We start from the raw sequence: 25,642 nt of genomic DNA, 5'->3' as shown, positions 1-25,642 counted from the left end.
AGCCTTGCCTCGATACAAAATTCGTACATTTCGTAGAAATCGGAGAAAATTTTGTTCCGATCGTTTACGAGAATAATGCTGTTTGTGTGAGAATAAGTTTTAATTAATCTCAAATTTCAGCTTAATCAGTTCAGGTGAAATAATGTCCCGTATGCAAAAAATAGTAAAACTAGCAATTAATAAGTATAAACTAGGTATTATATGCACAAAAAGAGGATAAAAAAGTTCATAATTTACAATTTTTCAAGTAAAAGCATTTACTATTTTTGTATGCATATCAACCAATGAAAATGGAACCTTCACGCCCTCTCCTACATAAAAGCAGAAACACAATCACGCTTTGCCAGACCCGTCGTCGCGTTACGTTGAGAAATCCTAAAAGCGCGCTTCTGTCACTTTGAACAGCTGATTGAAACATAAAATGTGCTGTCAAATAAAAAAAAAACACAGTCACTCACAAAATTATTGGGCCAAGTCTTTATCTTGATTTAAATGTGGAAAAAATGAAGAAGGATATTATAATGTGTTGAAAAATACATAACAATTTGTTAATTCTTTAATCCTATAGTTATAAAAGCAAAACCAATCAAAATAAATTCTCTTTTAAAGAGAACTAACAATAAAACTCAGTCTACCACATCATTAAATTATTGTTATTTTTTATACGTAAATTGTTTTGATTTAAAATATCTCGATGTCGTTTTTTTGTGCAAAATTTATATATAGAAACAGAAAAGCACACCTAGTATTGGAATATTTTTTTTTTTTTTTATTCACATTTGGCACAACAATTATGTGGGTGACTGTAATATTTATTTGATAAATGTCAGAAAGCGAGCAAAAGTTCAACCTAGTTGATCTTTTGCTCGCTACCTTACGTTTCCTTACGTTTGTCAAAAAAAAGCGTACGTAGAAAAAACGTCATTGTGTGAGGTTACACAGATTTCGTATAGTTGAACTTTTGGCAGTTGTCAAAATCGACGGCAAAGCGTGATTGTGTTTCTGCTTTAAAGATCAAGTTCTAGGTCCACAATTTGTTTTTATGGCTCAGACGATGTTGTTTTCAATGGCATCTAATTAAAAGAAATGAAATTGCATGCTATTTCTGAAGTTCAAACTCATTTGAGTTGTTGTTTTTTTCTCTTTTCAAAAACGATTTTTATATTTTTCTAAACATTTGTCGATAAAAAGTTTTAAAAAATAAGTAACTTGAACTCTAAGAGCTATTCAGAAGTGCATTTTATTTATTCTGTTTTTTTTTTTAAGTAAGTTTAAATGGTTATTGTTGAACTTAAACTGTGGTTTATCCAATGAAATTCAAATAGGATAAACTCGAGTTTTTTTAAGCAATTTAAACGTAAACAGTGTCTAGGAATACGCCCCAAAATGTTTAATAACCGACGTAAAACATAGAAATCGTTTTATAAAAAAACAACTCGTTCAAAAACGAACTCTTTTAAACTATCAAAAACTTTAAATAGAGTGTTTTCTTCTTGAAAATTTGGAAACCTATGTATAGTAATAAATATAACTTTTATTTTTTACAGTCGGTTTTATTTACTTAATATAAACAAACATACATTAAAGCTTTTAGATGTACTTACTTATTAAGTCTTAAGATAATTGAAAAATCCATACCTTACTTATAAATCTAGTTAACATTTTCACATGTAACATACTGTCTTAAAATAATCACAAAAAGATCAGGAGTAAAACATAAAAATTACTATACCTCTTGGTTTATTGTTTTCAATTAACATCCTCATGGTTTTTGGATTTCTTTCATTTCTACTGGTAGTTGGTATTCTCCTTTTGGCAGGTATTGTTTGTGCTTAGCAGCGGATCGAATCAAAATGTGCAAAAAGCATGTAACTAATGCTACTCCCGAAAACATTTGGAAGCTCCTTCGTCCTCCAAATCGTTTGTATACCTGTCCGCCGATAAGTGAGCCTATGGCAAATCCCAAGCCATCGTCCATTCCAGCAACTAATCCTTGAACTGTGGCTGACGTCCCAGGTGGTGCTATAGCAGAAGCATAGGCTACAATACAGGTGTAACAGAGCGCATAGGTGCAACCCTGCATTACCATTTCTATCGGTACTAGCCACCATGGATTTGCTATTAGAGATATCAGTCCAAGTCGAATGAAATACGTAAAAAAACATAAGCTCAAGCAGTGAACGTAACCGATCTTTTTCAGTATTTTTCCACTAAACAAAAATATGGGAATTTCTCCACAAAGACATTCAGCCGCAACAACACAACCTTCGATAAGCTTTATTTGATCCATGTAGCCAGTTTCTAGAGCGACATCTTCTAAATGCCAAAACATGAAATAAATAATAAAAGAATCTATAATTCCAGCGATAGTTGCGAAAACCAAAAATACTGCGATTGAATTCTGTGACAGCAAGCCCCAAACATCTCTGAAGATCGATTCCGAAGACGAGAAGTTTGGCAATTTTAGCTTTGTCACACTAAGAACATCGAACCCACTAAACACTAACATAACTACCAGAGCTGGAGTAAAACTTTTGACAGCATCCACAGTCCAAAAATCCACTACAATTCCAGCTAAAAGAGCCGTAAAACCAAACCCAATAGTTCCCCACACTCTTTGCCCTCCATACTGCATGTCATCTCCTTCAAGAACATCAAAGCAAATTGCATCACTTATTGAGTTTGTCACATTGAATCCAATTGTTCCAAGGCATAAGAGGATTACAAACATCCAAAATGTTGAGGTGTTGTAGAGACAATCGGGTGAGTTCGAAAGGTCAACTTTACAAACCGTCTGAATAGTATCAAATGTCAACAGATTGACTGCCTTGTGACAAACTTTGTTTATCAGTGTTTCATTATTAGTTGTTCGAATGATGTATAAAGGTGCCGCTGTTAAATCAATACCCTCAGCATCACATTGCAGACGGCGAGTGATCTTGCATTCTGCATTATTCACGAATACCTGAAATGGAAATAAAGAAACGTTTGCAATATTTAACCAATAATAACCAATAATAATAAAATTACGTCTGGGTCACATGAACGACAGTGGGTCAAAAAGTTCGCGGAATGAAGGGGGAATAGGGAAAATTATATCGAGTTTGTCATTGCCTTTTAAAAGCAATGTTGTTTAAGTGGCATTGTCGGTTTAAACAATGCAGACTCAATCGAAGATGATTCTCTCCGGAAAAATCATGGCTTCAAGATTTGGGATACGGAACCGAATTTTCTAATCGATTATAAGGAATAGAGTGTCAACATAACCAATGGATACTACAAAAGTAGTAAAGAGGCCATCAAAGTGGACAAACAAAAAGATACCCCCTTTTTCTCTAGAGCCCTTTTACAATAATTGATGCCTTACAGCAGGTATGTCAAACTTGCGGCCCACGACGAATAACTTTTCGGCCCTGTCCACATTTTTTTATAATTTTTTCCAGTGTTAAAGTACACAAAAATCTAATAAATATCCCTGTTTGAGTTTAAGTTTATAATTTAATTTTGTAAGATCACGTGGCTTAAATCGGTCTAAGAGCCGGCAGCATATTTTGGCAGTTTTGATATAACCGAAATTCGAATGTGCACATATCTAGATATGAACCACATTATGTCAACGGAAAAAGTCTGGCAGTGATCTTTTTCAGCTTTCCCTTGCCAGACGCATCCAAAGTGCAGCAAAAAATCAACTTTTGGCGTTTTGGTATAACCAAATAAATGATACACCAAAAAATCATAAAAAATCCCCTGATTTCGAAACTGTGGGTACCGCAAGTTTCTTTTTCAGCTTTCCCCCCGCCAGACCGCTTTAAAGCATTTTTAACTGCATTTTTCTAATAAAAAACCTAATTACTTATTTTCTGTTAGGTATAACCGTATGATGGTAACAAATTAATATTCTATGTCTATTCCAGGTCTAAAAAATATAATTTTTAGCCAGCTGTTTTTCAGCCTTCCCTCTGCCAGACGCATCCAAAGTGCAGTAAAAAATCAACTTTTGGCGTTTTGCTAGGTATTAACCGAATAAATGATACACCAAAAAATCATAAAAAATCCCTTGATTTCAAAAATGTGGGTACCAGAATTTTTTTTTTCAGCTTTCGGCCTCCCAGACCGCTTTGAAAAATTTTGAAATGCATTTTTCTAATAAAAAACCTAATAGCTTATTTTCTGTTGGGTATAACCGTATGATGGTAACAAATTAAAATTCTATGTCTATTCCTGGTTTAGAAAATATAACTTTAAGCCAGATATTTTTCAGCCTTTCCTCTGCCAGACGCCCTTAAAGGTTTCCCAAACAGGTTTTTCCATACAAAAAACACCTAGTTTCTGTTTTTTTCTTATAAAATTGAAATAATATTTTTTTGTTTAGAGTAACCATATGATGGCCAAATATTAACTTTCTCTGCCTTTTCCTGATTTAGAAAATGTAAGTTTAAGGGGTTATATCTAGTTGTAAGTGCAAAAAAACCTTTTTTTTTGTGGATTTTTTGTGAAGAGGCATTTAATTATATAAACATAAAGAAAACATATCAATATAGTAAATTTAATGTATTAAAAGAATTCGCTGTGTATTTAAAAAAATATTGGGTTCCGTTATTTTTGTAGTAGATCTTCTAGACGACCTCCAAAAAAAGGTGTCTGGCGGTGAGCAAAATTTCTCAAAAACGGCTGGAGTAATCGGCTTGAAATTTTTACAGAATTTTCTTAGATACTTTTGTCAGGTAATGAACGAAGGAAAAAGGTTTTTGACAATAATTCGATTTTTTAAGCCACTTTAAAGTGTAAATTTTCGTGAAAAACTACGAATTTTTTCTTTGGAAAGCCACCATTTTGTCAAAAATCAAAATTTTGACTATTAATTCGTTCATTACCTTCATTTATCTATCCTGAAAATGAATCTTTTGGTTTTTTTAATTTTAAGTGACTTGGATCAGAGATATCTTGCTCACCGCCAGACACCTTTTTTTTGGAGGTCGTCTAGAAGATCTACTACAAAAATAACGGAACCCAATATTTTTTTAAATACACAGCGAATTCTTTTAATACATTAAATTTACTATATTGATATGTTTTCTTTATGTTTATATAATTAAATGCCTCTTCACAAAAAATCCACAAAAAAGAAGGTTTTTTTGCACTTACAACTAGATATAACCCCTTAAACTTACATTTTCTAAATCAGGAAAAGGCAGAGAAAGTTAATATTTGGCCATCATATGGTTAGGTACTCTAAACAAAAAAATATTATTTCAATTTTATAAGAAAAAAAACAGAAACTATGTGTTTTTTTGTATGGAAAAACCTGTTTGGGAAACCTTTAAGAGCGTCTGGCAGAGGGGAGGCTGAAAAATATCTGGCTTAAACTTATATTTTCTAAACCAGGAATAGACATAGAATTTTAATTTGTTACCATCATACGAAAAAACAAATTCTGGTACCCACATTTTTGAAATCAGGGGATTTTTTATGATTTTTTGGTGTATCATTTATTCGGTTATACCAAAACGCCAAAAGTTGATTTTTTGCTGCACTTTGGATGCGTCTGGCAAGGGAAAGCTGAAAAAGATCACTGCCAGACTTTTTCCGTTGACATAATGTGGTGCATATCTAGATTATGTGCACATTCGAATTTCGGTAATATCAAAACTGCCAAAATATGCTGCCGGCTCTCGGTCTATATTTATTAAAATAAATTAGAAAGGGAATATTCTATTTAACCTACCAAACTATTCTGGGTCTTGGGAATTTTTTTAGTTTTTGATAATAAACATTTTTACAACAGCATGTTTTGTTATCTAGAATGATTGCATAGTTTATAATTCATGAATTTTATCTGAGTTAAACTTAAAACCGTAAGAAAAATTCATTAAATAACGAATATGTGAACAAGTTATGGCATTCAAATGCAACTAGCTTAGTATTTTTGTACACTTGAAAACTGCCATGCATAGCCGTATTTAGGGGAGGGGTTATGGGGTTTAACCCCCCCCCCCCCCTGAAATTTTTTTTTCAGAAAATCAAAAGATATAGTATAAACAAATACAAGTCTAATGAGTGTAGCACTAAATCTTTTGTGTGTGTATTTTAGTAATTTAATTACAGTAAAACCCGCTTAAGAGAAACCCTCTTAAGAGAAAAATCCGCTTATCTGAAACACTTTTGTCATCCCCAAAAATCTTTTTTCGTTTAAAAGAGGTTCGTTTAAGAGAAAAACCCGCTTAAGTGAAAGAGAAATTGTGACATTTTGCTGTTTCACTTAAGCGGGTTTGACTGTACCTATCTGAAAATCTACCTTACAATCTCTACCAATTTTGTATCGTTAAAGAAGCTGTCGATGAAGTTTTTATAAGGGAAAACAAAAAAGTTTTACAACGTTTGGTAAGGGATTTTTCAAAAAACTAGTTTTTAACTCTTTTATCATTTCTTTTAAGAACCCTTTAAATAACACAAGTATTTCTACAAGGTTTTTGGTGCCAAGACTAAACTATAGTTTTTCAAAGGGTTGTTGAACTCGAATCCGATGACAGAAATATTCGATCACATCTCGTTTTTTGAAATATTACCGTTAAGTCTATTTAAGTCTTTCCGACATCTTTGCTACTGTCCGAGATATCTTCAGTTGCTTGTTACCCACTTTTGTTCAATGTTAAGCTTAAATCCAGTGTATAAACGAAAATAAATGTATTAATTTATTCAGAGAGTGTAGTACCTATGTAAAACATTTCGTTGTATTTTTAGCTTTTTATTTAAAATTGTTTCAAACTAGAAAATTAAACAATTTAAGTTTATAGTTTAATTTCAACGTGAAGTACTTAGCTCATGCCAAACAACTTGGATTATTTAAAATTTTTGGTTTTAAGTATTCCCGATTTAACTTGAACTAAATTGATATAATAGAATATATCAAATTTTTGCTACAAAATTTCAGTGCGAGAAAAATTCCATTTTTCAATGTTATTATATATAAAACTTACGAACTAATTTTTTGTATAAAGCCTAAGAATAGTTCAAATTTATTTCTTTAAAAAAATTTTCTTGCTCGGTAACGCTCGCATTTTATATCAAACAACTTATCACTCTTTGTACCGACTAGAGATGCCGCCGAATATTTGGCTATTTTAAACTTTTAACTAAGAATTTCTCTCTTAAAAAATACTTAAAGAGGATATTGGCAAGTTTTTCGCTTCTACACAGTTCTAATGACCATTTGCTTTAGGGGAATTAAGAATCGACTGCAGTTATATAAAGTTGATACAAAGTATTGTGATTCCTAAAAAAAATTTTGTTCGGTCTGAGGTAACGGTACCCCCCTCCCCCGAAATGAAATCCTAGCTACGGCTATGCTGCCATGTACCTATGTAAAATCTTTTGCGAATTTAACAGTAGGTACCTGTCGATGTAAGCAGATATTTCAGTCATTAAGGGAATCCGTAACAAAAGTGTGAAAACAAAAAGTATTTACGACTTTTAGTATTAGGTAGGAAAGTCTGAACAGATAAAAGTATTAAAGGAAAAAAGTATGCGCGACAAAAGTTCGAAAAATGGAAAACTATTATTTTGACTGGGTTTTGATCTGGCAATAGTTACAAAGAGAATTGAGAATTTGCGAAAACAAATGTGGCGAGAGACAATTCTGATTGGTCAAAAAAGAATAAATAGACGAATTTATTGTTAGATAGGGCTGGGGTCTCAGAAAAAAAGAGAGTAATAGATGTTCATAAGGATAGGAGTAGGAGGTCTAAATTTAATTTTCAGTCTCGCAGCTGCGATGAGCGAGGCAAGGTTGAGTGTGCTCGATTATTTTTTTTAATTAGGGAGAGTGGAGTATTTGTTTGGAAGGTGGACGTCCCGCGGCCAATATATTGTTATTTATTTAGTTAGTTAAGTTAAAATGCAATTTTATGTTTATGTATTTTGTATATTATGTAGATGTAGGTTTGTAGGTACGTTGAATAACAAGGTATGTATGTTCTAAAAAGATAGTGCATGTAGGTCGGATTGGGGCAAGAAAAAATTCGTAGAGGAGAGGGAGAGTTCTATTCCCCTTCGTTTAGACGGGAGAGGTAAGTACTTTTCAAAATCATGGCTTAGCTTGGAAAAAACATTATTCAAAATCAACAGTTATACTCACAACGACGTGCTATCACTTCTTGCAAAGCCAATAATTTTTTAATTCATTTTGTTATAAAATAAAACTGTTTTCAGGAATGATTTTTGAAAAAAAAAACAGTTTTCCAAGAAGAACAAAGTTCTATGTAAGTTCTAATTTTGTTTTCAAAATAGAAAACCGAATCCAAAAATGTTTTGTCTTATTCGAAAAAGTTAAAAACAAAACTAGTGTTTTTATAAGAAAATCTTCTTTTTTTTTGGTTTATCTATCTGCATGGTGGATACCAATTAGCGATTTAAGAAAATACTGAATTTGTTATAGGGTGTTTTCATAAACGTCTGCCTAATTTAGGTCTGCGTTAGTCGAAAAAGTTTATTTTGCTCTTGATTCGATGATTTTATTGTTAAAAAATGTAAATATGTATTGTAAAAAAAATTGAAAGGCAAAGATATTAATTAGGGTGGTGCAAAAAATGTTACTTTTTTCATTTTTCGAAGAATTTAGATTTTAATGAAACAGAAAATTTCTAAATCCTGTTTTTTTATACAATGAGTTTAAATTAATTTTTTTTGTATTAGGGTGGCTCTAAAAATTTTTATCTTCTACAGTTGCTCGTGGAATTCGAAAAAATTCAACGTCGATATTATTTTTACCAAATTATCGATGAAAAAAATTTTTTTTCCATTAGGGTGGTTCATTTTTTTTTCATCGATAATTTGGTAAAAATAATATCGACGTTGAATTTTTTCGAATTCCACGAGCAACTGTAGAAGATAAAAATTTTTAGAGCCACCCTAATACAAAAAAAAATTAATTTAAACTCATTGTATAAAAAAACAGGATTTAGAAATTTTCTGTTTCATTAAAATCTAAATTCTTCGAAAAATGAAAAAAGTAACATTTTTTGCACCACCCTAATTAATATCTTTGCCTTTCAATTTTTTTTACAATACATATTTACATTTTTTAACAATAAAATCATCGAATCAAGAGCAAAATAAACTTTTTCGACTAACGCAGACCTAAATTAGGCAGACGTTTATGAAAACACCCTATAACAAATTCAGTATTTTCTTAAATCGCTAATTGGTATCCACCATGCAGATAGATAAACCAAAAAAAAAAAAAGATTTTCTTATAAAAACACTAGTTTTGTTTTTAACTTTTTCGAATAAGACAAAACATTTTTGGATTCGGTTTTCTATTTTGAAAACAAAATTAGAACTTACATAGAACTTTGTTCTTCTTGGAAAACTGTTTTTTTTTTCAAAAATCATTCCTGAAAACAGTTTTATTTTATAACAAAATGAATTAAAAAATTATTGGCTTTGCAAGAAGTGATAGCACGTCGTTGTGAGTATAACTGTTGATTTTGAATAATGTTTTTTCCAAGCTAAGCCATGTTTTTGAAAAGTACCTACCTCTCCCGTCTAAACGAAGGGGAATAGAACTCTCCCTCTCCTCTACGAATTTTTTCTTGCCCCAATCCGACCTACATGCACTATCTTTTTAGAACATACATACCTTGTTATTCAACGTACCTACAAACCTACATCTACATAATATACAAAATACATAAACATAAAATTGCATTTTAACTTAACTAACTAAATAAATAACAATATATTTGCCGCGGGACGTCCACCTTCCAAACAAATACTCCACTCTCCCTAATTAAAAAAAATAATCGAGCACACTCAACCTTGCCTCGCTCATCGCAGCTGCGAGACTGAAAATTAAATTTAGACCTCCTACTCCTATCCTTATGAACATCTATATACTCTCTTTTTTTCTGAGACCCCAGCCCTATCTAACAATAAATTCGTCTATTTATTCTTTTTTGACCAATCAGAATTGTGCCTCGCCACATTTTTTGTTTTCGCAAATTCTCAATTCTCTTTGTAACTATTGCCAGATCAAAACCCAGTCAAAATAATAGTTTTCCATTTTTCGAACTTTTGTCGCGCATACTTTTTTCCTTGAATACTTTTATTTGTTCAGACTTTCCTACCTAATACTAAAAGTCGTGAATACTTTTTGTTTTCACACTTTTGACGGGTTCCCATTGAGTTTGACATGTCTGCCTTACAGAAATGTGTGTTGGGTTTATTAAATCCCCCACCTTAAAACTTAGATTTGACCCGTCTTTTTTTTATACTTTACGCGCACTAAAGGGAGTTAAATAACCTTAATATGCTAAACACAGTGCGAGCTTCAGGAAAATAGGGAGGGATTGAAAAGGAGAAACCGATGCAGATTAGTTTTAAAGCTCTCGACATAAAAAGGGCAGGGAAAAACAGAGGCGGGTAATATATTCCACATTCGTGTCGTGCGGCTAAAGAAAGTTGGTACGTCCGAAGTTGGGCTCAAGGGTAAACTGATGAGCGCGAGTATTACGGTTAAATTGTTTCAGGGGAGGAATTCAACTAGCTATTTCATCTGAACATTGTTTATAAAAATAGCGATACAACAAGGAGAGACATGACACATTACGTCGGTTGTCTAGGGACGCAATTGTCTCAGTTATCGATCTATCATCTATCATTTTAAATGCATGTTTTTGTATTCTGTCCAAAAAACTCAAATACGTTATCGGAGCACCTGTTCAGATGTGACAATTGTGTTCAAGTTTTGGTCGAATGTAAGCTTTATAGATTACAGCTAGATCAGAAGATGACAAGAATTTCTTGCATCTTCGGAGAAACCTAAACTATCCATTTTTTCCACTTTCTGCCCATATCGACTTTTGATCAGGGGCTTCAAGAGAACAACATACTAAAATTTCAGACAACTTCACCGAGGGCCATTTGCCATACAATATGTGCGGGGTCCTTTACTTTTAAGCAATTAGCAGCTAAATTTGAAATGCACACCTGCAATTATTTTGCAAATTTACAGATTTGTCTTGAGATTTAACAAAATATCAGCGTTTTGCAGTTGTAAACCTACTCCTTACTACAATGTAATACGAGTGGGAACAAAATATAAAAAAGGGTATCTATACTTAGGAGCAAAAAAATGGAATCAAATTTTGCGTTCTGTAAAAACGATAATTGGTCGTGAAGTAATCGACATACATGAATGTTAATGGTACCATTGAAAAGCTTGAAACAAAAGCTTTAAGTCAATGCTAAGAACTCAAAAATCCGTTAGTTGGTTCCATCCATCCAACATAAATGAAGTATGTACGAAAAAAAAAAACTGAAATTAAAACACAAACTATCTGGAAAATTTAACATTTAAAAAAAATTAAGTGCAATTCATTGACAGACAACGCTAATACTATCGTTGGAAAAAAAAGACTGAAATTGAAACAGAGAGTATCTGGAAAATTTAACATTAAAGCCTGGTACGCTGCTCGCGCTAAATTTTAGCTCCCATACAAATTATCGAAAATTTTTAGCCGAGATAAAATGGATCCCATACAAGTTATCGATAACTTGTATGGGAATTTTATCTCAGCTAAAATTTAGCGCGAGCAGCGTACCAGGCTTAAGACAAAAATGAAGTGCAATTTATTGACAGATAGCGGTAACACTATGGTATGCATTTTTATGTTTTTACCAACAATTCAAAGTAAAAAATACAAGCTTTAAAATGAGACCATGAGACTTTGAATAAAAATATTTTATCCATGGCAATTTTTGTTTTTAATATAATATAATTTATTTGATTCCGTTTTTTTGCTCCTAAGTGTAGTTTTTAGTTTTAATTTTTCTTTAGCAAAACATTTCTTCTTTAAATAAAAAATATAGTACTTAATTTTAAACCCAAAATCTTGTTATGTTCATTAAATAATAAAATGCACGGCTGGGGTCGCACGTACTTGCTCTTGCAATTAAAACACTTTTATGTTAGTTTACTTGTAGATTTTAAGAGCTGCCCTTATATAAATTTAAAAAAATTTTTTTGTTGTTGGGGAAGAGCCGACATTTAGGGCAAAATTTTGTTAGATGAAAAAAATACTTTTTATTTGACTTTTTTTGAAAAAAAATAAAAATGCAGTTTTATTGCAATTGCTTTAAATATTACGTCTGCAAAGTTTAATCAAAGTCGTTAGTTTATCAAAATCGTTTTCTAGTTATTTGGTACAATTTAAAAAAATTGTATGGGAGGTACACTTTTTTGACTTTTTTGAGATAAACTAAAAATGCAATTTTATTGCAAATGCTTTCAATATTACGTCTACAAATTTTAATCAAAATCGTTAGAGCCGTTTTCGAGTTACTTGGTATATTTTGAAAAATTTGTATGGGAGGTATACACTTTTTTGACTTTTTTTGAGAAAAACTAAAAATGCAGTTTTATTGCAATTGCTTTCAGTATTACGTCTACAAATTTTAATCAAAATCGTTAGAGCCGTTTTCGAGTTATTTGGTATAATTTGAAAAAATTGTATGGGATGTACACTTTCTATGCGATATATAAAAAAAAAAACTTTCAGAATTCCATAAAAATCATCTGTACCAAATTTGAAGAAAATCCTTCCACCCGTTTAGACTGTAGAAAAGTGTACAGATGGACGCACAGACGCACGGACGGAATTGCGAGACCCACTTTTTTTGAAATTCTCCACCATCGTAATGTTGGTTTTGATTAAAACCTCAAATTTTTTTTCGACACGAAACCAATACTTGCACGTTTTCCTTCACTCTATTTAGGAGTACCTACTCTAAATTTTTACTCTTTTTTCTGGAGTGATAGGACATGATGAGTAATTTTTTTTCGTATTTGTGTGTGGTAACGAAACAAAAATAGCTCATTTCCTTGAAAAATAAAATGCACGACTGGGTCGCACGAACTTGCTCTTAGAGTTAAAGTTGCTTAAATTTTTAAGACTTTTTATATAGAAATTTGGAAAAAAAAATAAAATCTGTTTTTTAAAAAAATAAAATAAAATCTAAAATTAAATTGCACTTCAAAACAAGTATGCAGTTTTGATTAATATATTAACATGCATTTTAAGAAAAAAAATTTTCAAAATCCTTAGAGCTGTTTTTAAAAAAACTAATTTTTTATAAATAATTTTTTGGAAAAAAAGTTTTAAAATAAAATTGGTATGCCATTTTGTAGAAATCACTAATCAACATCTAAAAACAAAATTTCAAAAAAATTCAATGTCCCGTTTTCGAAAATTTGATTTTTCAAAAAAAAAATTCAAAATTTTTTTAAAAATTATTATTTAAATTAGACTGACAGACAGACGGACTTCCGGGACCCACTTTTTTTGCATTGTCTACCATCGTAATGTCATGGAAAAATGTTATCTCAACTTTTTTTTTTTGTACGAATGCATAACTTGATATATAGTACCTATATCACAAGTAATAATAGTGATAACAGACGTACGAATTAAAAAAAAATTCGCAGAAGTTAATATTTTTTTTCACTTCTAATGGACTATTATTTCGTGCTTCATGGAATATTTTGATTTCGAATAAGAGGGGTTACATGAAACTCCTCCCATACTCTCCCATACAAAACTATCTCAAAAGTTTAGCCGAACTAAAATATATTTCAGCCGAGATGTGCGCAGATTCAGTTAGAATATCACACATTCGTTTTCAACTATACAGTTTTTATCTGTCACAATTTAGTTTACGAAAAATTAGTCAACAAGTACGGAGAAAAAATGAAGAAAAGAAAGAAATAATTTTTATTTTTTAATAACTTTTTATATTTTTGATACATTTTATCCTTACATATGAAGCATAATAAGCGTTCGTTGATAAGTTTTACTTTTGGTTTATTTTTCATTTTGCGTCTGACCGATTTTTTCAGCCTAATTGACACACGCTCTTAATTTGATTTTATAATTGTAAAATAAATACCCCATCATATCCATAAAATGGGATTTTTTTATCTGGCATAGGACTTTTTTTTTTATTGATAAGAACACTGACTGAAAAATTCCTTTCAATTTCGGCTTTCAATTTCATTTTGGAAAAAGTGAAGAATTAACGAAAATAAAAGAAGAAATATATCTGGCGGAATCATGGACGTATTATATATGGACTGCTAGTTGCGTTATAAAAATGGATCCACCCAATACAAAACATTTTTGACGTTTCTTTCGGGGAAATTTTGTAAAGTAATGTTCTAGGGATGATTTTCAAAAATTCCCAATGTATAAACGGAAATTTCCGTTTTGTTTTTGTTTTAACTAATAAGGAATTTCTAAAATATATTTTTGACTTCTCTTCATTCCGACATAGAAAATGTGAAGGATACGAAATTATGATTTTTTAGCAGAAATTCCATAAATGTAAGCTCTGCTAAATTTTGGAGAAAATCTCGTATGTGAGCTAAACTTTAATTCGATCTGTGTACTAGACTTATAGATTGATACTACAGCCCAGTTCAAATTTCAAATTAAATATTTTTTTCTATACGATTTGACATTCGAAAATAAGATAATTTGCGAAATTATTTCATTTCGGCTCTAGTTAAGCTATTTAGTGAAAAATTTTAATTTTTCAAATTGATTTTGCGATACTATTACCGACGACCGACTGGTCCCTTGGTTTTGATCTCAAATATCTACAATTTGCAAATATATTTTTCCAAACAAAAAGTACTAACCCTTAACTAAATTCACCAATTTTCATAAAAGTACAAAAATAATAATTTTTTTCTCACTAACTCAATTTTTTGTAAAAAAGACTTAGAGGATATAATATATTATATCCGCTAAGGAAAAAGAGTAGGTATACAAATTGTTTTTTTTTTTTTTAATAAAAAAATAATCTTACTGCATAATTTTTTAAGTTTTCCATTCGGAAAAACTATAAAAAAAGTGGGTACGTTTGAAAATTTTTACTTCTGTACTTTTTCACTTTTTGAGAAATGCAGTTACTTTTTGCAAAAAGTAATGTGCAGTTGGTTTGTGGGAAAAAGAATTCAAATCGTTGCTTAAACCAAAATCGGCAATGATAAGATCAAAACAAATTTTCCACAACAATAAAATTTCCCCCTACCTCAACACTGCACCAAACTGCTCCTCTTCATATAACAACAGATGCCGCTTTCATTTCAACGAAATACCTGTCCTGATGTCACCACTTTCTTTGAGTTGAGTTTGACTCTCAACCAGATGGCTCTAAAAACTTTTCTCGTAAATGTCGCAAGGGGGGTACTTGTCTTTAGTGTAGATAGAATTACGTTGAACCATTTTTTTCGCAACTTTTGTATGAAAATGAAGAGCAACTGGCAGTCCATATATAATACGTCCATGGGCGGAATATAATATACCTAATAGAAAATATATTCATAAAGGTTGTTTTTGTTAATAACTAAAGAATTTGAAAGAAAAACTTTTCGCATTTTTCACTTTTCAAACAAAATTTGAAAATGTCAAACTTCAAATTCATAGGTGTGTGTACAAAACCGTGTGCAAATTGGTGTAAATCTGACTTAAAATGTGGAGTAAATCCGGAGTACTCCGTAGTACTAAAATTACTCCGGAGTAACTTTTTTTTTCACTTTTGTGGAGTGAAAAAAACCTTCAAAAGTGCAAAAATAAGTACTAAAAGGGTACTCTCATTGGAGTGAAGGAAAACGAAATAAATTTAATTTTTTAAATTGCTGGCTTACCTGAGTATCACACTCTCTGAGATCATTTAATGTCAAAGTTAAGTTGAATCGCTCTTTGGCACTTATTGAGTGATTTATAGAAGCTGGTACAAAATAAAAAGCAGCAAATGAAAGTGTCATACCAAGAATGAGAGACATAAATATACACTTTCGAAAATTCTGAAAACACAATATATGTAGGTTAGTTAAAAATTTAATTATTTAAGACAACTTACTGAAAAGTAATCTGCTAAAAATCCGACAACTGGTTTTGCAAGAACATACATGATTGGAAGAACAGATGTAATGTATCCCATTATTTCAGGTTCTATTCCAAGCTGTTTTCCATAAACCGATATTTGTGGAAGTATCGGTCCCATAGCTGTGAATAATTTTATATAAAAAAATAAATATATGTTATTAAAAAGTAGTATGTATGTATGAGTATGAGTTTTCAAAATATTATTTTTATGTTTATGTATAATATCTTCTGCCTCCGGATTGGCCTTGAAACTTGAAAATAAATTTTAAAACTTGTATTTTTAGAAAAAAAAATGTATCACCCTAACGCCTTTATTCTCTTGGATTTATGTAGAACTTTTAATATTCACTGAAAAAAAATTAAATTAAAAAAAAGACCAAATAGTACCAAAGTAGTAAAACACAATTTTAGAACTTTTTATGTTATTTCTTGGATTTTTTGTTTAAGTTTGCCCTTTTTTTTTAATTCTTTCCTATTCCAGAAGCCCTTACCCAATTTGAAAAAAAAATTTTCTACTTAATAGCCTAAAGGTAAAAAATTAAAGTTATTCTATGTTCGTGAAAAAAGTGCAAAAAATACAGTGTTCCTGCTAAGGAGACCGATTTTGGTAACTTTACGTTTTTAATTATTTTTTGAGTTTTTGGATGAAGACTTATGTTTTTTAGTTTAATAATATAGTAAATATTTCTAAATGTTTTTTTTTTATAAAAAAATGTGTTTAAGTTGTTAAAAAGGGGTGTCCATAATTGGCCCCATGTAAAGTAGTGGTTTTTTATTGGCAGGGGGTGCCAATAATGCGTGCTTTGGGACACCAATCATTGGCACTGCCAATAACACTGGTCAACAAGGTTTTTGCCACAAAAACCAAAATATACTTTTCTATATTTCAAAAAGGCCAATAAAATTTTTCTGACTTCAGATTCGAGTTCAGCATATCAAAAACTTCTAGAAAAGTATATCTTGGTTCTTGTGGCAGAAAAAAGTTCAATTTTGTTGACCAATGTAAATGTACCTTTAAGACTGCCAATAATTATACCCTGTACCCGCACAGTGTACCCGTTATAAGTTTCAGTTTGAAAAATTGAGAAAAAGAACTCAAACTGATTGTTAGATTTGCTAATAACATGGAACAGACGATTTGTACATATTTCAGGAACCGTTTTTAACGGATATCTGCATTATTATTCAGGTTTTCGAGGTATTGCAATTTTTTCAAAAACTGTTCTAATGATTTTACTTAAAAAAGAACATGTTATTGTAATGCTGCAAATGAGGCCGCACTTTTGAAATAAGAAACATATTTTTTGGACCGTTATTAACGGTACTTGCTATATAACCGATTTCTTAATGGCTGATTTTCTCGTAAACGACACACCCGATTTCAAGGAAAATGTTTATATAAAAAGGATTTATACTAATATTAAAATTAAGAAAACTTAGAAAATATTAATAAATCGTTTGAAAGTCAAAACTTTTTAAAGGTATGTTTTTGTAGCTTTAAACCAAATTGTATATTAATTATTTTTTTGTTTAATTTTTTGTTCACAAATTTTTAAAAATCTTTAACATTCCCAGGAACTTTTAACATAACAGCAAGTACATACGTGTGACCAGGCATTTTATTTATTATTTTTTGTATAAGTTTTTGTTATATTTAACTGTTTTTAACTAAACTTTGATGAGACATGAAAAGCACTTGTATTTCTTTCAATTTTAAGGATGCCAATAATTGTACCCTAGGGTGCCAACAATTGTACCTAGGTGCCAATGATTGTACCTTTTCGCATACTTTTCCTATTTTAATATTTTAATAATGGCCTTTGTTTATTTAATTTATAAAACATATCCCTAGCTCTTTAAATACGAGAGCAATTCGCAATTCAAAGTGACAAAATGCTTAGGGGTGCCAACCATTGTACCCGTAACGCTATTTAGCTCATAAAAGAGTTGTCCAAAGCTATTATATTATAGCTTGAAAAATTTTTTCAAGACCAATCCGGAGGCAGAAGATCTTAACCGATTTCGATTATATTTAAACCCTTCTTAGTCTTCACCATTCGCAACTTTTCTGCACTATTAGGATTTTAAATTCCAAAAAGTGTTTTTTTTTATCCACTTTAATGTACCTATATACATTATATCTATGCCGTATGACATTTCAATTTTTAATTGAAAAATTTTACTGGAGTAAAGTTGTTTATAAGCATAGTTTAAATAAAAATATATATATACAGGGTGTCCGGTAGAAAATGGATAAACCTGAAATACGAATATCTTCTAAACGGTTAAAGCAATCAATTTCATTCCAAGGAATTTTTTGTAGAACGTTTAAGCCCCTACAAGAATATATCTTGCTAATTTGAAAATAATGAAGTTTCAGTGAATTAGAAATTTTTTAAAAATATAAAATGTTTTTATATTTTTTTTAACTTTGACCTCGAATATTTTTAGAATGGTTAGATTAATGAAAAAAGTTAATAAGACCTTTTTTGTGGAGCAATCAATTACCAACAAGAATGTGTCTTGCGCGTTTGATCATTATAATTTTTCAATTTGTTACAAAATTAAGAACAAAAAACGAATTTTTAAAGATTTTCTCGATTTTTGGACCTCAAATATCTATTCAACGGTTAGATAAACGAAAAAAGTGTATAAGGCCTTTTTTGTAGAGCGTTCAATTTCCTACAAGAATATGAAAAGAAATTTGCTAAAAAGTCAATTAATAAAAAAATTATTTTTTTTTAGTAGAAGCTTGATGTAAAAATGGAAAATTGTAAAGCGGAGGACCTTCCCATTAATATAAAGAGCTCATATTTGGTATGTATATTCTAGAGGGGTCTAGCAATCGATTTTTCGGAGTACCAATTCAAAAAAAAGAATTTCGATTTTTTTGACCCACCCTACTGTATATATTATATTACCTACACAAAAATAAAAAAAAAAAACAGTTTGTAAATATAGGTACCTACATAATTAAAAAATTAATACAAAAACATACCAGCCATGAAGAAAAAGTAATGCGCCTTGATTGGCAAAAGTTTTCCATTTATTTTCACCATTATTATTGCTAAACAATTTTCCTTGAAGAATTTTCTCAAGTTTTCGTCCAATTAAAAATTTTTAATTTCTGAAGTCATAAGCTTATAGTAGGTAAGCTATATCAGTCTTAAGGTTTGATATCACAATTGAGTCCATTCGATGTACTGGAGGAGAGCACTATCGAGGCAAGCCCTTAGATTTTATTAACGAGTGACTACACTTCGTCTTGTATCACAACAAACTGCTTGAATGTTCGATAAGGTTTTCAAGACGGCAAAAATACACAAAATTTCTTGATAAAGCGTATACTAATCAGTATGACAGGCCATCTAGAAGTAAAAAAAAAGAAATGCAATATATTCGAGAAAGTAAATGATTTCAAATAATAAGAAGTATGTAACGCAAAGTATTTTTGTTATTAGGGTGTTTCTTATTAAAAAAAAAAATTGGTATTCGTATGCTCCCAGAGGCTCGTACGGGTGGCTGGTGAAAGCCGCTACCAAAAAAAAACTTTAATAACTTTTTTTCTACTTAATGAATCTGCTTATTTTTTTTATTTTACAGATTGGTTTTTAGATTTTACAAAAATGCATAATAGATAATGGATAATGTTTTCGCAGAATTGCTACGAAAGTTTTCCGATAAGCTCATATGCAGGATCTTACCATTCCGTTGGAACCTCAAATCGCTTGCCCTTACTGCATCCGACTTTTTCTTTTGAGCTTATTGTAAACAGGAAGGCCGCAAAGCAAAATTAACAAATTTGAATGAAATAAAACAATCCATTCGAGAAATATTTGTGGTTATTCCTGTCTAAAATCTTCAAAAAACCACTTTTTTTTAAGGCGCCTCACATGCATTAACGATCATTTTTGAAACTAATTAAGCTATATTTAATAAAATTGAATGTGCTTTAAATGAATAAAAGAAAAATAAATTCCATACACTAAAAAAAAGTTATTGGAATTTTTTAATGTAGCGATATTCATCAGCCACCCTGTATATAAAAAAATACTTTAAAAAATTCATTACCTATAAAACCAAATTATCATTTGATTTTAAGCCAAATATCAACACAATAATTTCATATTTCAATATCTCCTTGAAACTTATTGTGGTTAAAAAAGTTTACTTTTTATTGTTTGGAAAAAAAAAATATGAGCATTTCGTTCTAAAAAGGAAAAAAGAAAACAGGGTTTTGTTCACCTCAAAAACTAAAAAAAAACTAAAAATCCAATGCTGTTAAGAGCACCACAGGTTAGAAGAGGATATATGTATGTATATTTTTTTTTCTTTTATTTTCAACCATATGAGCCTCTCGGAGCACAAAAATTCGAAATTTTTAAAATAGGAACGCCCTTATGGATAGGGTACCCATACATATGTTGAACACAAATCTCTATTAAATAATTTTTATAAGCTTGTTGTTGTTGTATTTCTTAAAGGATCTAATTAAATAACGATTATTATCTTATCAACATGTTCAAGTGCCTATAATGATAAACCAATACGACAATAATTAACGGCCAGACTGCGGCCTATGGTAGGTACTTATCGATGTTTGGATACATAAAATATTATTTAGTTGGTAACAGATGTCATATAAGATTGTAATTAAGGCATCCGCACTGCAAAAGTAGATAAGCAAACATTTCTTATCATACGTGTAGGACTTCAAAGATATAAAGTTTTCTTTTACGATTAAATGTCATGTTTAAGCAAAACCTAATTTGTAAAGAAGTTAATCGAAAATTGATGAAGTCGGAAATAGAAATAGATAGATAGATAAAAACATTTATTTTTCAAATAGTTTTCCTAAAAAGTGTTCGTTATGTTAAAAACTAAATTAATTGTCAATAACTTTTTACGTTAAAGTGTTAAAACTCGGAAACTATACAGTTGGTCAATGGGCAGTGAAATTTCGCAGAATTGAAAATATTTTATTAAAAGTTTATAAATATCCAAAGTAACAGCTCAACTTCAAAAATTTGTGACCAACTGCGATGTTTGTTATTCTTTAAAACACGACTGATACGCGCTTCAAATTCCGATGGATATTTCTGAAAAAATTAAATGCTCTCACTCATTAGATGAGAAATTGGATATCGATGCTAAGACCAATCAAACAAAGATCAGTAATAATGTTTTGTTCTAGATACTCTCGAACCTGGTCGTTTATTACGCCTTTTTGGGCAACACCAAACAGCAACATACTTGGACTAAACCCCGTGCTCTTGTTTTCGATGTTATTAAGGGCGAATTCAATTTTATTTATATGTTTGGTCCAGTCACCAGGTTTCATCTCACTTTCTTTAGATAACATGGGTGTAATGCTTCTGTTAATGCGTTCGACTTGTCCGTTAGACTGAGGTGAGCTGGTAGCGATTTTAATATGCTGAATGCTATATTCCATGCAGAAAACTGAAAACTCTTCCGAAGTGAAACAACTTCCTCTATCAGAAACAATGCGCGTTGGTTAACTATAAACTGAAAAATAACCTTCCAAACATTTAATCACTTCCTTTGTACTAGTACTCTTAACTGCGTATAATTTTGTAAATTTAGAAAACCCATCGACAACTAAAAATATATGTTTTCTAGTATTTCGTACTGAAGAAGGCAACGGACCATAATGGTCAACATGAAGGGTCTCAAAATGTCTGTTTCCTTTTGGTATGCTATGCAAGATGCCTTCCTTTTTTCCAGTCGGTGGCGAGAAGTGAATACACTTTAAACAATTTTGTATGAAGTTTTTAATTTTTGCCTTCATACAAGGAAACCAGTAAGTCTTTTTAAGAAAGTTATAGCACTTCTCGACACCAACATGACATAGGGCATCGTGGTGCGTTTGGATAACATCTCTTTCCATTTGTAAAAGAACATAAAAGAGCACCCTTTTGTTAATCTTTCGATATACAAGTCCATTAATTAATTCGTAAGAGGAGCTTTCTCTTTTTTCCAGCACATCAACCAACCCCTTTATTGTTTTATCTCTTTGCTGGGATGCGGCAAGTGTATGCTCAAAAGAATTAGGCTCAATAATAAGAATGTTATGAGATCGGCTAAGAGCATTAACATGCTTCATTCTCTTGCCATCCCTATGCTGAATTATGTAGTCGTAATCTTGGAGCTCAAGAGCCCAAAGTGAGATTCTAGAATTAAGTATTTTTTTTATTGAGCGTTAGGGTCAATGATCCGCAATCAGTTATTATTTTGAATCTTACACCTGTAAGATAAATTCGGAATCTTCTGAGCGCGTAGATTATTGCCAGAGTTTCCAACTCAAAGGAGTGGTTTTTCGATTCTTGCGCTGTGGCGCGTTTTGAATAAAAGAATATGGGAAATACTAAAATTTAAAGATTTTATGAGCTTTTTTTCATTGAATTTTGTTTTTGGAATAAAATAATTTTTTCAAATTAATGCCATTTCTTTAAAAATCAATATTTAAGCTCCACACAAAATTTTAGGCCAATCGGTTAAAAACTGTAGGAGTTAGTTGGTCGCCCGATGGGAGCACAGGATTTTACTATCATCCTGAACTACGCCGCCATTTACAAAATTTCACCTCATTACAAATTTTCACATTAGTCTATTCTGTTACCTATTGATATACTTAAACAAACTCTAAGAAAATAATGTTTCTCCTTTGTTTTATACACTGATGAAAATGACACTCGATTTCGTGCCTTACAAGGTGTTATTACCCCTTAAATCTAAGAGCGAAAAGTATTTTTTTCCACGGAGTCTATCTAAGAGATCTTCTATCAAAGGAATCGGGAAATTGTCCTTCAGCGTTATTTTATTCAATTGACGAAAATCAATACAGAGTCGCAATTCACCTATTTTATTCTTGGTCAAGACAATTGGTGACGCATAGGGTGAGTTGCTCTCACGAATTATTTTTTTCTTTATCAAATCGTCTAGAATTGTTTGTAATTGTAATTTATGGGAATAAGGCAAACGCCTAGGCGCACAATTGAAAAAACTATTCACGTCAGTTAGCGTTAATTCCATTTCAAAATCTGATTTATCATCAAGAAAATTATCATTAATCTCAAAACTCAAATTATTAACTTTCATTTTTTCTTCGTAACTTAGATTTTCATTAATGTTTAAATGGACGGCTTCATCGCGACTATCACACACATCGATATTTAAAATTTCAGATATATCATCATTAAATTGTTTTTCTTTAAAATCGTTCTTAATGATAATAGCTATCATTTTTATCTTCGAGTTTAAGTTTTATATCGTTTTCATGCAAAAATTCTCTTCTTAAAACTATAATATTCTTCATGCTTTCATCTTTTACTACATGCAAACACATACTAACATAATCATTATTTAATTTAATCTTACAAAAAACCTTACCGAATATGATGAGTTTACTATTATTAATACCAACAAAATTATGTGCTGAACAATCTATAGGTGTCATCAAGAAAGTTGGAATATACTGCAGTTGAATAAAGTTGATAGTTGATCCAGTGTCAATCGTCTTCATTGCATCCATTTTGAGGGTGACAGGTCCACACTCGTCTCTCAGAAAAGCATATTCGAAAATTCCATGGAAATTGTTCAAAAATGAAGATGCTTGTGTTTCGATAGGTGGCTCTGCACTTTGAAGAGCCATGATTGAAGTGGATTGTGGACAATTTTTGGCAATGTGGTCCTTTTGTCCACAAACAAAGCAAGAACCTCTTTCTCGCCGCGGCTTCGGACAATTGGTAGATACATGTCCTTTCTCGTTGCAATTATAGCACTTGACGACAACGTGCGCTTTTGTTGCAAGTTTTGGCTGTGACAGTGGCAGAACTCTAGCATGGTTCGATGTTGATGGCTGTGACTCGAACTTAATTTTTCAAACTTTCTTAAAGTTTGTTTCAACTCTGCGATGCTGTTGGCGGTTAGTAAAATTTGCTTGTTATACATAGAATCCGGAATGCCTTTGATTATGTAGTGTATAACATCCTGCTCCTCGATGTCTGATGCTGAAGCTATTTCTTGCATGGTTAAAACATACTGCTGGAAGTTCTCTTCTTTGCGTTTTTTTCGATTTCGTAGGGCGTTATGTACATCCGTTGCGGTTGTGTACTGGCAAAACTCAATCAATAAAGCTTCCTTTAGTTCACACCATGAACGACAGGATGTGGATCTTAAAAACAGCTTGGCGGTACCTCTTAGTACCGAACATAAATGAAGCATTCTGAATCATTCAAATTGTAGATAAGTTTTGTCTCATCAAAACTCTTGGTCCATCTAGCAACTGGATAATTATCATCTCCAGAAAACGTTTGCAGGGAGTCCTCAATGTCTCGAAAAGAGTACGACGATCTGGTTTCATCTGCTGGTTTGTTTAATTCCGCCAACTTCTTTTGCAGCGAAATTATTTCTTCTTTTCGTCTTATCGCGTCTCGTAAATTCTCCAACTGCTGCTCTGAATTCTCCTCCTCGCCATCGGCATGGTTGTCGACTTCTTCAAGGCCACCAAGAACATTTGGAGGAAACAACTCTTCCATTCGATTTTCGTCTAATTGCGCAATCCCTTCTTGCAATCGAATCCTTAATGTTGCTTTCACTCCATTTGCGACCAAGCCCATATCCGACAACTTGTCCTTAAGACTTTGCACAGTTGCAATTCGTAGAAATTTTTCAGCACGTGCAACCGACATTTTACAAAAAAAATTTATTTCACACCTTAAACTTTTTTTTTTAGCTTCAAAATTAAATTATTAAATCGACACTACAATTTAAGAAATTTTAAAGAAATTGCGAGTGGATTAAATTAAATCCCGCTTCTGAATAGTTGCAAGAACTTTTACTTAAAAAAAGATTGAATAATAAAATTAATAAACGAGACGACTGACTTTCTTCAACAAGCGCTTTATTCAAACTTAACATCTATAACATCATTTCGGATAAGGAAAAGTACATTTCTTGCAAATATAAAAAAAAAGACAACGGTCATTTTAATCATACGATGAAAGCATATTATATTCTAACGTTAGATTTTATATAAAACATCGAATGCACAATATTTATGTATTAGTGCGTATACAGGATGTTCTGGAGTACAAAATAATCGTTAAGAATAGCACATTTTAATTAAATAAATTATGTGTTATCCTACAGTAGTAACGTTAACGATTTCGTTTTTTTTCGAGCAGTACGAAGTGAATTGAAAAAGAATAAGTCAACTCAGATGGGTTCTAAAAACTCACAAAATATCAATTCCCGGTTTCCCGATTTTTATTTTTCCATTGTCAAATAAAAAAAAAAGTATCAGAATATGTTCAGAAAACCACAACGCATAAAACATTAGTTGCACGCAGTGATCTGAAAGAAAAGCCTTAAAACGTTCCACTCTAATGCGCAGATATGCATTGCACGAAATAATTGCAAGTTAACATGTGGAATTTAATTTTTTAGTGACTATTTTCTCTTCCACTTACCATTTAAAATTATTCACGCCTCCTGTATAAAGATGTTTAGTTAGGTTTACTTATTGACTAACTCCATCATAAACACTGATTTTCTTGTTCATTTAATAAGAATTTTAGATTTGAAGGCTAACTAGAGTAGATCCAGCCCTTAGTAAAACATGTAATCATTAAACACGCAATATCAATATAAATATATGTATATTTTGCTGCATT

General features: G+C 31.3%; 1 protein-coding gene across 2 annotated transcripts in view; it reads right to left on the bottom strand.

Moving 5' to 3' along the window:
* Positions 1-1,532: 1,532 nt before the first annotated feature.
* Positions 1,533-25,642, bottom strand: part of LOC129907563 (major facilitator superfamily domain-containing protein 6) — a 59,140-nt gene continuing 35,030 nt past the window's right edge. The window contains exons 1-5 of one of the 2 annotated variants that reach the window (XM_055983844.1): positions 25,439-25,572; positions 18,946-19,315; positions 15,922-16,067; positions 15,707-15,865; positions 1,533-2,965 (exon numbers count right to left, since the gene is read on the bottom strand). In XM_055983844.1, the coding sequence (XP_055839819.1) occupies positions 1,763-2,965; positions 15,707-15,865; positions 15,922-16,067; positions 18,946-19,006 (1,569 nt within the window). In that variant the 5' untranslated portion in view covers positions 19,007-19,315; positions 25,439-25,572 and the 3' untranslated portion in view covers positions 1,533-1,762. Of the gene's footprint in view, positions 2,966-15,706; positions 15,866-15,921; positions 16,068-18,945; positions 19,316-25,438; positions 25,573-25,642 lie in introns of those variants that run through there. The other variant, XM_055983843.1, reaches the window with a different exon arrangement.

Source organism: Episyrphus balteatus, chromosome 1 (genome assembly GCF_945859705.1).
Source record: "Episyrphus balteatus chromosome 1, idEpiBalt1.1, whole genome shotgun sequence".
Lineage (NCBI taxonomy): Eukaryota > Metazoa > Arthropoda > Insecta > Diptera > Syrphidae > Episyrphus > Episyrphus balteatus.
The sequence above is the reverse complement of the archived record's forward strand: the minus strand, read 5'-3'. Positions and strand labels throughout refer to the sequence as shown.